The 14468-nt window shown below is 42.6% G+C and overlaps 2 protein-coding genes across 2 annotated transcripts in view; one reads left to right on the top strand and one right to left on the bottom strand.

Moving 5' to 3' along the window:
• Positions 1 to 624: 624 nt before the first annotated feature.
• The window catches only part of LOC119719820 (telomere-associated protein RIF1-like), a 32241-nt gene continuing 18397 nt past the window's right edge, over positions 625 to 14468 (top strand). Inside the window, exons 1-17 of the mRNA XM_038189316.1 lie at positions 625 to 730; positions 1463 to 1658; positions 2099 to 2263; positions 2923 to 2960; positions 3101 to 3204; positions 3610 to 3704; positions 4098 to 4380; positions 4675 to 4813; positions 5199 to 5350; positions 5663 to 5795; positions 5969 to 6151; positions 6826 to 6936; positions 7078 to 7235; positions 7738 to 7821; positions 8102 to 8172; positions 8595 to 8775; positions 9302 to 9409. Of these exons, the coding sequence (XP_038045244.1) occupies positions 1522 to 1658; positions 2099 to 2263; positions 2923 to 2960; positions 3101 to 3204; positions 3610 to 3704; positions 4098 to 4380; positions 4675 to 4813; positions 5199 to 5350; positions 5663 to 5795; positions 5969 to 6151; positions 6826 to 6936; positions 7078 to 7235; positions 7738 to 7821; positions 8102 to 8172; positions 8595 to 8775; positions 9302 to 9409 (2142 nt within the window). The 5' untranslated portion in view covers positions 625 to 730; positions 1463 to 1521. The remainder of the gene's footprint in view (positions 731 to 1462; positions 1659 to 2098; positions 2264 to 2922; positions 2961 to 3100; positions 3205 to 3609; positions 3705 to 4097; positions 4381 to 4674; positions 4814 to 5198; positions 5351 to 5662; positions 5796 to 5968; positions 6152 to 6825; positions 6937 to 7077; positions 7236 to 7737; positions 7822 to 8101; positions 8173 to 8594; positions 8776 to 9301; positions 9410 to 14468) is intronic.
• Positions 10438 to 13950, bottom strand: LOC119719821. The gene is made up of 2 exons (XM_038189317.1): positions 13820 to 13950; positions 10438 to 11976 (listed from the first exon to the last, which is right to left on the bottom strand). The coding sequence occupies exon 2, from the start codon at positions 11970 to 11972 to the stop codon at positions 10830 to 10832; it is 1143 nt and encodes a 380-aa protein (XP_038045245.1). The 5' UTR covers positions 11973 to 11976; positions 13820 to 13950; the 3' UTR covers positions 10438 to 10829.

Genomic DNA, 14468 nt, shown 5'->3' with positions numbered 1-14468 from the left:
TTATGTTCAACTCGGGGGGGGGGTGTCTTACCGGCTCACTCAGCTATAAGTCATTGGTGACGTTCATGGGAATATTTTATTCTTTGAATTGGCCTAATACCCCGAATTTTAAAGCTTGCAGTTGTTATGTTCACATGGATAATTACGTACTTTTGGACCTAGGATTATTGACCAAGGCCTTGGCCATAATTTTTATACGCGCCCCTGGAAAATGAATTGGTTCGTGCAAAAAAAAAATATGCTCGTTCCGAGTTATCGAATTCACGGCCACGGTGTAGCGAAATGTCGCCCTCTCTTGACGAAAAGCGAAACACTTCAATGAATGATGAACAATTATTTGATGAAATTGAAATTGAGAAATAAAAAAAATCAGCCTGAAAAAGCCTTGATAGAAAGGTAAATTGTATATTTTACTTAAATAAGTAATCACACAACTTTCTATATTGATTCTATAAAGTTAAGAGCGACTGATAACCCCGCGACTTCAAAACATGCAGTTGGATTTTGTAGAACGTGTGTTGATCATGTGCGCGAACTACACGTTGAAATCCATTTATGCCATTTGGCGCGCCTGAAATCGTGTTCAGGCAAGTTTCGCGGGAAAACAAGGCTTTGCTTTACGTGTGTGTGCGGGAAGCACGTTGATTCCTTCGGCTGAACTACACTTGTGAAAACTCCTCAGAATTCCTAGCTTGGATGGAGGGAACTACACTACCTCAATTCTAAGAAGGTAACTGCAGTATTAAAATGATTAGCAACAAACTTGATTTTAAGTGATATTTATAAATATAACTAAGGCCGATTTCGTGTGTGCCCAGTTTTCGGACGGGCAATGTGAACGTGATTTGTATTGTAGTACAGTCTATGTACATGACGTACATGACGTATGTACGTGTATGCCTACGTGTTGTTGAGATTTATATAGGCCTACTGCGAGGTTTTCTCTCTGTTAAAGTTTAGTTGGCTCTTACAAGTTTTCATTTGGGGACGAGGTAAGTTGGTTAAAGAAAAGGGAAAGAATGTTGCATGGCTGAAGCCACTTTTTTCATTATCTCGAAATTGAAAATTGAAGGTCAGTCGTAACGGAAATGTTGAAAAGAAATGAATGTGGGAACATGAACAATTCAAATTTTGTTATAAAATACTTTTAAAATGCACGTGGTTTACCACTAACATTATAACACGTAGGCCTATGCCTAACACTATGACAGTGGCTAGTCGTTTCTTTCTTTTTTATTTGTTTATTTTGTTCATTTAGTCCTATTTATTTTTTGTTTGGGGGGGGGGGGCTTTTTTCTGTACACGTAACAATGTTTTTACATCGTCACTTTATGTTCCAGCTGGTAATGTGAATAATTAATGCCAAATAATGAGCAACAATTGTTAGAGTAAGAAGAAAAAAATTGAAATTTTCCAAAATCTTGCAACTGAAAACTAACTTTTCTCCCCAACCACTTTACAGGATTCTGCCGTCAACAAAAGCCTTGTCACCATCAGCCTCAGCGATAAGTCCTAGAAGTGATGATGGTGACAGCGTGTACCGATGATCAGGGGGCCGTCTGTGCCAAAGCCCCGGGCCTCAGCCCACTCCTGGAGGCACTGGAGGGCAAAGGAGGGCCACTGAAGGAGAAAGTGGGGGCCTACATGACCTTAGCAGAGTAAGATGATAGATAAACATATTCTCTTGTGTCATCATCAAGTTTGCCTCTTTTTGGGATATCAGGTTTTTCGCAGACTGGGACTTTTGAGTGCAGAAAAAACATGCAAAACAAAATCTGGCCAACTTTTCTCAAAATTTCTTAGCCGACAAAATTCTCCCAAATTAACATGAGACAAAGACAAGGTCCTCAGTATGTCACCCGCCAAACTTCAGGTCTCAATTCAGTTTTTAACGGAAATATTTCTGCCCTAATTTGCACCTGAGGTTGATGCAAAGTATACAATTTAAAGCTCAAGACTAGACTAAAAAAAAAAGAACGAATTTTCAGTTTCATTCCAAAAATCATGTTTTCAAAATATATAATAGTTTTAGGTTGCACAAGACTGGAAAAGATATTGTCCTTATTTAGAAGTTTTGGCCCGATTGCTTTGTTTGTAGACGTCTCAAGAGTGACAAGGATGCCACTCTGTCCCGTGAGATCTGCCAGCACACTGCCCAGCTGACCTGCGTCGTCAGTGTGGACATCATGCACGACGATGCGGAGCTGAACCAGGCTGCACTGCAGGCACTGGGATTCTGCCTCCATCTCCCAGATATATCAAGGTTGGGCTGAGTTCAAAACTCTTGTCGAGCTATTGTCTAGGCTTTTGGCAATTTGACCAACGTGGGCATATGCTGGCAATAGATGAAGCTGTAGCTCTGACGTCCTGTCTTGGAAAGGGCCCTTGTAAATTTGTGTTTAAGTCTTCAAATTGCTTCATAAAAAAATGTGATGTATTAAGTTGATTTTTATGTTGTTGATACAATGCATTTTTGTACAATATGATATAATGAACAGTCTGTTTCCAAAATGTTCCCTTTTTATGCAAAGTAACATTATTTTGTATATATCCGGCTTACATGTAGTTGTTGTTCTTAACCCTAACTCCCTACTTAGTTTTACTAAGTAGAAGACCATGTCCATCAAAATCCATCACTTGTCACTCTACTTCACATAATGCTTCAGGACCAAATCCTTTGGAATCCACCACTGGTGCTGGTGGATTCTGATGGACTTGGTACACATGGCTTATGGTTAGGGCTAATGAGTCAAACAAGTCCAGAATCCTGATCAGACACATTGCTTGTATGTTAGACTCGTCCCTTCAGTAATGCTGGCTGTCTTTCTTGGATTGCAAATTTTCATAAATCAGTCAGTAAGTAATATTGTACAGTTAACAAAACAACCTTAGATTAATTTTAGTTTTCCTCTTTATAAACAGGGCTTTTACTTCAGATGACGCAAGTACAGTTGTCAAAGGTAGGAAGTGTGTTTCTTCTCATTCAATAGGAAACTGGCATCATTGTATCCTTTGTTTTGGCAGTGTTACTTGAGTGATACATTTAAGAATTGTATAAGTACTTGTTATCAATCTTAATTAATCTATTTCTTCCTTACAGCTCTTTGCAATGCTTTGCTGAAGACCAAGGACAAAAGTACCTGCACACGGGCCCTGTGGTGTCTCTCCAAGCAAAACTTCCCCAAACAGATCATCAAAAATGAGGTACGTCCAATTACCTAAATGAGGCTTAGACATTGTCTGAAAGGTCTTAACATCTGTGTAGACCCAAGCTGAACTGTCGATGCAAAGAGTACATAGAGTTGTTGCAAAGTTGAGCGTGTGCACTTTACCACCTGTTTGAAAACAGGTGACTTTGGGAGGTTGTTTTTTGTTTTTAATGGTACTGGGAACTTCAATACATGTACATAAACAAAGATGTGGATCAAGACTTCAAAATAAGGGTGACCAATTATCTTGGGTGCCCTTTACCGGCCCGAAGTCAGCCTGGTGGAAGGGGGGGTACCATAAAGTAGACATTTATGGAACTATCACTGCATCGCCTTGCTGATCTTTCGAATAGATCATGTGTTTCACCTGATCGTTTTCATATCTTGTGTCTGTCCGCAGCTTCATTCCATCCTGTGTGCCCTGGAGCATGCACTGGTCCAGGGGGAGTTCCAGTCAATGACTGTGGACTACGAAGCCCTCAACGTCATCATCAGGTAAAACTGCAAAGGAAGTCTAGCCACTTGCCATCAATTTGATGGTCGCTGGCTGGCAAATTCCTGCCACTATACACTAGCGCTGGCTGGCAGCATTCATTTTGGAAATTTACTGAAATTTCCAAAGCCGCATAAAAGCAAACTATTGACAAGTGTTTGCTGATGAAAGGAACAAATGCTGAAAAATGTATTCTTAAATGAGTTCTACAGTCATTTGGTTGAGTGCATTTGTACTTTTTGAATACTGAATATCATAGACATGTTAAAGTATAAGTTTTGTACAAAAATCTGCTTCTATTTTAGTCGAGTACTCATGATTTAATGCACTTGTATCATTTGTACACAAGCTTAACCAACTTTCCATAATCACCCCCAAAAATGTGCATTTTCCAGGCTTCTTGAAGATCTCCCAGATGACATGCCGACCCACGCGGCCCGTTGGGGCAAACTCCTCTTCCCGCAAGTCGTCCGCTCGGCCCACAAGATCCGCGAGCGTGCGGCCCTGGCCATGAACCTCGGTCTCCCGGCCATGGTCCAACACCAGCCGGACATCGTGTCGCAGCTGGTGACGGACCTGAAGTCGACCCTGGTGCCCGAGATGATGAAACTCTTTGCCAGCAAGTGTGAGGTGCAGGTCTTGAAGACCTGGGGCAACTTTGTGACACTGTTGGGAAAGGTAGTTGCTTGGCTTTCAATCCCTCGAGATGTTTGTACCTCAATCCTTTCTCTTTCGGTCATTTTAACGAAGGTGTTCATTGGAACCAAAGCATTAGTCTGGAATAGTTGACGTCCCATACAAGGGGAGAGTCTACTTAGTTGTTTTACACAATTGTGGAGAAAGTAAAATTCTGTCAGTTTTGGTAAACACTATCCAAGGGTGAACATCTACGTTTTAGCAAGACATTAAAGAGGGAGAGGCTTAACTTTAAATTTCAACTATGAGACACCTGTTCTTGTGATTGTCTTAAAGGCTTTGCACAAGGGAGGAGGGCTAATCAACTGCCTTCTGGGTGTAGTGGAGCAAGGATTCAAGCACACCTCTGCTGATGTCAAACTCGCCGCCTTTGTTGCCTGGCGAGTCCTCATTGACAACTTTGCCCTTGAACCAGGTTAGTTGACATTTAAACCCAACCCTCCATGTTATTTTGGCTAGAAACCCTGTCAAATGCAGCAACATGCAACATTTTTCTAAGTGACAAGCCTGCCCAGTGTAGCAAGATCCATCAGGCCAAAAGTCTCAAGACCAAACTGCCACAGAGTCTGTGGTCACCGGATGCAGCAGGATACAACTGTGGCATTGTTCTATGGGACTAGCTCTCATTGTCTCAGAAGCGGCCGCTTATGCACTGGTGTTCATAGCTGAATGCATCAAAGTGCACCAGACTTTTCCACCTGATGCACTGTGTTGCGTCTGACAGGGTTAGGGATAAACAATTTTTAATTAAAAAAAAATAAATTAATTGCAAATATATTGTTGATTTTCTCCCTTCTTAGATGTCCTGTACAATGCCAAAAGGTTGAAGCTGTTACTGCAGCCCCTGAGAGCCACCAGTGCCAAGCAGGAGCTGGTCGCCCAGGCTAAGCTAGACACCTGGTGGTATCTGGTCTACAGGCTAGGACCAAAGGCTGCCATGAACTTTGAACAGGTGCCTTGGAACTTTAAAACTGCTTTAACCCTAACCCCCTAGGCCCTTTTGGCTAAGAACCATCCTCAGTCCTCAGCTGCAAAATCCTCCGATTGCCACCATGCAAAAATTGGATTCAGCCTCAATCCTCCAAAATCATCCGTTATTTCATGAATTTGTTCAGTTGAGGAGTGACCATTTGTTTCTAAAAAAAGCTGTTATTAAGGTGCATGGTTTACCAGTGAAACTGTTTAGTTCTAAGACTTTTATAGCGTATCAGATCTTGTTACCGCCATTCTCATAAAATATCTTTACCATTTTTAATTCTTGCAGGTGTGTGCTCCCTTGCTTCAATTTGCCCTCGGCCTGAACACGAACGTGAAGGGGATGCAGTGTCCCAGCACACCCATCACCACAAATGGTTCAGGTCTTAGACAAGGGTTCACCACACCTCTCCATAGATCAGGTTTGTACCAAAGTTGAAGAAGAGAGCCATGGAAACTAATTAAATCTGTATATTTATGAAGGGGGTAGCCTTGTTTTGTTTTCAACAACAATCTGGGTGCTGGGAATTCCGACTCATTGAATATATTTTGCATTAAGAACAACTTCAAAATGTGTTTGATTGCCTCTCTACAGGTCCCATGTTTTCCATGGCCAGTCCAGCTACGCCTCGTCTCAGTCTCCCGCCCGGGACCCCCGGCGGTGCAGCGCCCCCAGTGTTCAAATCCATCCAGCTTCAGGGAGTGGAAATCCTGGCCCGAGTACTGGGCATGCCCAGTGATGCTGTAGGTACGGTCCCGAAATACACCTTCACAATAGGTAAGTTTTGGTAAAATTTGTACTCCTCAAAAAAAAAAATGTTTTGCAATATTCTGTACTTGTCAACATTTATCCCCCAAACAGGCTAAAGTAACCCAGAAGCTTGTGTATTTTGAGCTATTTCTGATGAAATCATAGCACACATGTAATGCAAGTTTCATTACCCCAGACTTAATTTGAATAAAGTTGTACTTTGGATCCGTTTGAAATGCTAAAACACAGCTCATTGTAAAAAACACCTCAACAGCGTAAATCACCTACTTCATTAGTTTCAGATGGTATGTCAGATATGTATTATTGGCTTGGTTTAGCTTGTAAACTAAATAATCTTGCAGTCCTTCAGATTTGAGGCGTGCGATCGCACCCCCACGCCATCGCATGCCTAAGAGCTTCTCAAGAAGTGTGAATAATTGCACGCCTGAATTTCCGTAGACTACAGAATCACATGTAGAAAATCACACACTTAGAAAACCCACACGCCTAGAATATTCTAGGTGTGCCTTTTTCCACACGCCTGTGATTTTCAAATCAGGACTGATCTTGATTTTAATCTTTGTGTTTATTCACTGAAAAAATCAGTAAAACCATAGAGTGCTCGGCGGTGGTTTCAAGCGCTGAGCAGTTTTAGGTGCTACATGAGTAAAAGGTTAAAGTGATTTTTGTTTGTCTTTCAGATGCATTGAGTCACCCAGTGATCACATCGTCAACTACTTTCATCAAATTGTCCACTACCTTGGTTCCCATGGTGAGAGATGTCATCTGTAACCTTGGCGACCAACTTGACGGTAGGCCCACAACTTCCTCCTTGTTGCAATCAAGATCTTGTGATTAATATTTCCATTGTCATCGTTTATAAGAACAAATTATTAACAGTTCTAGAATTTTTATTAATTTTCTTGAATTTTCTTTCTTTCTTTTTTGAGCAGAAGGCCTCTTGTTCCAGCTCTGGCAGGCCCTTGTCATCCATGTCAGTGACATGGTCACTACGGCAACCAAGAAAGACAGCGTTGAAGTGCTGACGCAGTTTCTGACGAGCCTGCAGTGCATTGTGGGAGGAAGTGGCCTGGCCCCAAAGTCTTTACTGGTAAAAAAAAATAATACAGACTCTCTGAATATGTAAAAATGTAACAATGTGAACTTCCATCAGAATTATTAGGGACTCTTGCATGAATTGCTGTAGGTAGAAAGCTCAAAAACTGTGTAATTACATGATTTAGTAGTCTGCACGAGTTCAAAGTCGTCTTTCAGTAACTACTAGGGTGTGAAGATGAAGTTCTGAAGGACGCTATTTATTTAAAAGTGAGTACGGGAACACCGACATTTTAAAATGGCTGTACTGAACGATCGCTATTACAGACAGTTTCCGTGGATCCTGCGATGTTTGTTATAGCAGCGTTCCACTGTACCTCATTGTTGGATAAGTAGCTTGAAATGCTGTTTAAATTTTGTGCAGTGTTAACCAACTTGAAAACAAAAATCATTCTTTTATCTTCCACGGAGTTCTGAAGTACACAGTGAATGCAAACTTGTTTTTCTCTCTCTCATAACACAGTAGCATATTTTGTTTGTCTCATTGTTATTTGCAGAAGTTTCTTGAGGCTGTGAGTCATCTTCCAAAGAACGTCTTGGGTTCCCCATCCTACCACACTGGCAATGCAGGACTCATGCATGTAAGTTGAAAAGTAAACAAAAATCTGATATTCTGTAGGCATCCTAAAATGAAGAATTTAAGGGTAATATTTTTACTAGTAATTTTAAATCAGGTACTTTTTGCTGTAGCCGTCAGGTGTCTTTGGAACCACCCACTTTTAGTTGGGTATTGGGCACATGGGTATCCGTCCCAGCCCTAAAGAACTTTAAGATTTTGCATCATCCGTTAATAGCCACGGGGTCTGCCCTGTCACTTGATTTGTACTAATGCAGTTTATAAAACCAACTTCACTTTTTCAGGGGACACCGGCCTTATTTCTGATTGAACTACTGCTAAGCCAAGGCCTACTACAGACAACAGCAGAGGAAAGGTAGTGTGGGTTTTTTTAAAACATCTTTAGCTGTTGCATTGTAAATTGATCAGAGGAATTTAGTTAAGTAAGGTTTTGCCCTTCGCCGACGTATAAACACTGTATACTCAGTGTGTTACCTCCCAAGTGAAAGTTGGAAAAAAACACCCATGACTTCCGGAATACGGAATACAAAGGCATTTCATTGAAAGAGAGGCCATCGTTGAAAGGCCTTCTTTCATTGATTTCTTCAAAATGACAGCTTGCCAGAAACTATAATTTCACAGTGAGTTAAGTCCCATTACTATCTTTAAACCAAGTATGCTTTTTAACAATAATTACGTTTACTTACTTTTTGGATAGCTGCAAATGATGGACTGTACCTTTAAACAACTTTATATGATGACATTTCAATACACCTTTTTCCCTCTCTCATTTGCCAGGTTTTTCTGCGTCCTCGAAACTCTGATTGACTGCGGCCTAACCGTTCCAGGGACGGTGCTTGGGTTCTGTGGGTCTGTCTTACAGCTCGTTGACAAGGCAGTGGATGATGTCAGGAACAAGAGCATCATTTGGAGAATATGGAGCAGCATTGTTTACCCGTTATTGGGCCATATCATCGAGGTAAAAACAAGAGAAAGGCTGTTACGGCTTACCCTAACCCCCTAGGCCCTTTTGGCTAGGAACCATCCTCAATCCTGCAAAATCCTGCAATTGCCAACATGTTAAAAATGAATTCAGCCTCATTTCTCCAAAATCGTCTGTTAGTTCTTGAATTTGTTCAGTGGGAGGGGTGACCAATGCCTCAATCCTTCAAAACCTTCCAACTATCACTGTTAACGGGTTGAGGCAGCATCGATGACATTCAGAAGCAGTGCAGATGATATCGAGTGTGGAAGGCAACCATCAGAGGTTCCTGAGAAGGCGTCGGCTGAAGACGACCTCTCGCATCATCATGATATCATGCATAATGCGGGGTCAATTATGCATGGCTACACATAAACAATGCTGGGTACAGCCTACGAACTTGACACAACGCATACTCCGAAATACACACATTCATGTACTTAACATCATGAACGGTAGGCACTTCACTACAGCATTTATGTACAAATCAAATGACGCAAAACAATTTTCTTTTGTTTTTCAGACCAATGAAGTGAACCAGGGTGATTCTTTAGACCATGACTTCAGTACCATGTATGCCAGCCTAATGCTTCCTATACAACACCTGCTACAGTCTGACTCTGTACCACAGGTAAGGAAAGTGCTTAATCCCTCTCAAAGAATCTTGATCCTAAATACCCTGAAGTTGTTCTTGAAAGACAGCAGTTTGTATGAAACGTTTCGTATATGTTGGTAGAGGGAAACTGGTAACCGAATGAAAAAGACAGGCGTGCAACTTTTCCTTGGATCTGCTGATTTCCTTGTTTTTTACTTCTCATGAATGCCATTACAAATTGAAAAGCACTGTACAAAGTCTTGTGTGGTTTGGAGATCCCTCGTTTTTTTCTAAATTCCCAGTTGCGTGCCTGATTAAAGAAGAAAGGGTAGGCCTATATGTAAACTAGTGCAGCCTCAAAGGAACAGGTTCAAAATTGATTTAAGTAGAGTTTTGAGTTAAGCAGGGTTGTATATCATTGTTATACTACTGAATGGAATGGATTCTTTGTTTGACTTAATAGTTGTTTTGAGTTATCAGAGTTTGACTTATCGAGATTTCACTGTATGTATACCCCCCCCCCAAAAAAAAATACCCGACCGACTAACCCTCTTAATATTAATTTATGTGGCTAAATGAGATAAGAATTCTTGATACGAGTATTATGATTAAATAATACAAGGAATTGAATTTCCAAAGAAAAATTTAACATGGTATAGTTTACCCTGTGTAATCGCTTATTTTCTCCGATAAAAGAAGTTAAAAAGCACAAATCCTTGTTGAATTAGCTAATGTTTTTCTAAGAAAAGAATGTTTGTCATTGGGCAATGTTAACATCAACTTTCAAGCAATTATCACAAAATATTTTATCATAAAAAAGATGTAATACAATTACGTGAAATTGACACGTCTATGAGTGAAACGAAAAAGTAAACAATTAGAAACATTAATTAAAAAAGCCGCGAGCACAATCTTATTTCACTTTTAAAGAGACGATGACATGGATTTACTAACTTAATGAACATATTTTGTGCAACTTTGTACTCTTAAAATGTAAGGAACTATTTGACATCCCTTTTTGGTTAATGTTGATTGAATTTTATATGCTTAAAATACAAAATACCAAACATTTGCTCATTGAAAAAAAAACTGAGAAAAGTTTGCTCATTTGCTTACAGTAATGTACTGAAACAAGAATCACCAAAGAAAATACAATTGACGATGGCAAAATTTCCAAAATTCTGGTAACGTTTGGTGCTGAAATAGCTGTAACATTGGGGTTTCTGCCTAAAATGAGATGTATATAAAATTACAATTTTCTCCATTATCAAGTGTCCATTGTAGCTGTCATAAACGTTAAAGCTGTTGTTACTATTGTAGCTGTTAACGTTGTAATCGTCATCACCATTGTTAGACCACGATCACTGGCATTATCATAAAATAGGTGGCGCTGTTAATCCTGCCAATCGTTGCTGTCACCGTCGTACCCATATAAGCTGTCTTCGCAGTGATGTCCTCATAGCCACGGTGGCTGTCGTCGTGGCCAGTGGCCGTAGCCATAGTAGCTACGGTGGCAGTCATACTGGCCATAGCTGTTGTTGTAGTCATAGCCATAGTCGTTGTAGCAATAGTGGCTGCCCCATGGGTTCCGGCGATGTAAACCACGCTGAATCTGGTCAAGCGAAGGACCAAAATGTTGTGGTGGGATTCGGGTTTGTCTGTCCTGGGAGATGGCACCTGGTCGACGAGCCGGTTGAACTGCCAACTTCTCGTAAAGCTGGATCAAGACATTGCAGCTACGCAACGGAGAGTAATCTAGAATGCGACGGTATTTTTCCACGGTGCTCGAGTACTCTCCGAGAGGTAAGGTGAGTTCGCCTCGGAATTCAAACACCTTACCCAGTCCAACTGGGGATGCAAATTCTCGCTCAAAGTGAGCGTCGCTGTCGTGCTCGTTGTCAATGTACAGCACAAAGCAGCCCTGCTTTATTTTACGGAGAATCGATCGAACGAAATCCCCACGCCGTGGGTCTTCTTGGAAGAAAGCAGACACTGTGGAGAAGACCTTCACAAAGGTTAGCATGTCAGCCTGTCGGATGAATCGACGAGTAGGGGTGGTAAGGTCTGCATCTCTGACAACGTCGCATCTTTCGTACGTTACTCTGAAGTTGCCAGGAATGCATGGGTGTATCTTGTCCCAGGTGACTTTCCAGTTCGGGTACAAGTCCAAGACACGGCACTCCAAGGAAGGCGGGAAGATTCCTTTCTTATGGAGGAAGGTTGTCAAGCCAACCAGGTCTGACCCAGGCCCGCCTCCGATGCTGCAAACCTTCAAGCTACTCTTGTTGCACCAACTGTTCAAGATCCTTGATGTGTCCTGTTCAAGTGAGAAGTACACAAGATGACAGTGCTGCATCAAGTACAGGAAGACGTAGGCACAGCGGTTTGCTGGGTCACTCCAATCGGAACGACAGTGGGTAGAAGCGATGGAAAGTCCCCCTTTGTACATCTCGGAGATCTTTCTCAATGCCATCTTGACCGTTTCAATCTTCGATAAACCACCAACCTGATCCACGAGATCATCTAAGACCATTGTTAGTACACAATAGAAGTCGGCAAGTTCTTCTTGTGCATCTGTCGCAAAGCGGTTAGGTTCCATCCTCCTGTGAAACAATAGTTAAGAACTTACAGTAAGACGTGAATTTACTGGTAGAAAACATGTCAGTGCAAACACGTTGTAACTGCCAAATTTATAACGCTTTCTGAAGTTATTATTGTGAACTCATGGAGTCATTTACACTCAAGAGTCATAGTGTTGAGTGATAGAGTTGTTGAGGTTTAATCAGAAACAAGAATAAACTGGGTTTTGCAATATGATCCGAACAATTAATTAAACATGAAAACACAATATAAGCAGTGTTCGATTTCATTAAAATATTTGCATATTTGGATACTAGATGCTTTGTGGTGCAATCTGAAGCGATTCTTGGCCACTTTCCTCTGAATTTTTTGAGCAATTATAATTTTTTTAATTATAAGGATAAGTTTTGTTTCTCGCCCACTCGCTTCCCCTAACCGACTCGCTCCTGACTCACTCGCCCCCCTGGATATTTGTGCGTTTCACGCCGCGACCGGGGGCAATGTGTTTCCCTCCATTTTCAAGATTGCTGCAGAATGTGTATAATTATCCAGGGGGCGAGTTGGTCAGGGGGCGAGTAGGTCAGGGGACGAGTCGGCTAGGAGGCGAGTTTGCAAGGGAGCGAGTCGGCCGGGGGCGAGTTTGTAATGGGCGAGTTGGTCAGGGGTGAGTTGGTCAGGGACGAGTGGGTAAGGGGCTCGGCCAGGGGGCGAGTTGACCTGACAACCTTTTTAAATCACTATAAAATCTGTTATCTATCTTATCACTAAACATCTGAGAAAGCAAACAACTTTTATCCATTTTCAAGATGGCCGCGGAATGTGCATAATTATCCAGGGGGCGAGTCGGTCAGGGGCGAGTCAGTCAGGGGCCAGTCGGTCAGGGGGCGAGTCGGCTAGGCGAGTTGGCAGGGGGCGAGTTTGTAAGGGGCGAGTCGGTCAGGGGCGAGTTGGTCAGGTGCAAGTCAGTCAGGGGGCAAGTCGGCTAGGAGGCAAGTCACGGTCAGGGGGTGAGTCAGTCAGGAGTGAGTTGGTCAGGGGCGAGTCCGTCAGGGGGCAAGTCGGCTAGGAAGCGAGTTATCGAGGGGGTGAGTCGGCTAGGGGGCGAGTCGATAAGGGGCGAATCAGTCGGGAGCGAGTTGGTAGGGGCGAGTCGGTCAGGGGGCGCGTCGGCTAGGAAGCAAGTTATCGAGGGGGTGAGTCGGCTGGGGGGGCGAGTTTGTAAGGGGCGAGTCGATAACGGGCGAGTCAGTCAGGGGACGAGTTGGTCTGGGGATGAGTCGGTAAGGGGCGAGTCGGTAAGGGGCTTTAAATCACTATTTTATTAGGCGGCTAGGGGGCGAGTTTGTAAGGGGCCAGTCGATAAGGGGCGAGTCAGTCAGGGGGCGAGTCGGTGGGGGGTGAGTGGGTAAGGGGCTTTAAATCACTATGAAATCTGTTATCTATCTTATCAAGCAAACAACTTTTATCTCACTGTTCTCATTGTAAACCCTAATGTCCAAAGGCCAAGGGCTCTCTGGAGGGTCAAGGATCAAATACCACAGAATACTACATGTGTTGTGCACACTTGTAAGTTGTATGGAAAGAAATGTATATTACAGGCATGTACATGTAGGTAGGAATATCCATGCTACAGGTTGCTACTGAGTTTTTTTTTGTAGCTTTGGGTGACTTGTACTAATGTTGCTAATAACTCTAAAACTAATATTTATAAGCAACGTACAGTACAACCAACTTGTCAAAGTAAACTCCAATAATAAGATAATGCTAATTAATAGTCAATCAAGAATACAAAGTTAAGTTGATGCATGATGAGTCAATATATGAATAGACATGGTAGAAATGGAGAACAAATATTAAAGAACTTACAACTTCTTATTTGGTCATGATCTAGCATCAAATCTGGAAAAACAAAAATGTGTGGACGAGCAAGCCCTGCTACTGTGCTACTCACTGCTAGTGCTACTTCACTTTCCACGTGGGCTGCACTGAAACAATTGCTACATCTATATATATAAGAGAGAAGTTTACTCGCCCCCGAGACGATGTTTGCTCATGAAAGGATCCGAGACCGCGGGCTCCCGCGGCCCCAAAATCGCTCCACGTCCGTGGAAAAATGCGGAGGGTGTCTTCCGCTGGGTCGGACGCTTCGGGTCGTCCTGATTTTCCCGTACGGACCGGCGATCGGTTTCGTCGATTTTTCGTGACTGGATTTTGCACAGGAATTTTCCGTCGTGTGCGCTTTCACGTTGACTGCCTAGCCGCCCACCGTGCAGGCTTTTCTGCGTGTCTAGACTGTGCGAGGTCAGCGAGGTCAACGTGGGGGTTTCGTTTACGTGTTCTACTCGGCCCTTCTGCAAAAGCGTTCACCAAACGTTAGTATGGGGTGACCTTGGTAAAATATTTTTTCTCCATGGTGCGTGGCCACCAAGTGTCCCTGTTCTTTCATATGCTTCGCTTGCCGCCCCTGCGCCGAGTGCAACGAATACTGAGAAGGACTACACATTAAGTATGCCTT

The sequence above is a fragment of the Patiria miniata genome, unplaced genomic scaffold, assembly GCF_015706575.1.
Source record: "Patiria miniata isolate m_02_andy unplaced genomic scaffold, ASM1570657v1 HiC_scaffold_8, whole genome shotgun sequence".
NCBI classification, from domain to species: domain Eukaryota; kingdom Metazoa; phylum Echinodermata; class Asteroidea; order Valvatida; family Asterinidae; genus Patiria; species Patiria miniata.
Note: the sequence above shows the minus strand (reverse complement) of the source record. Positions and strands in the feature narration are given on the sequence as shown.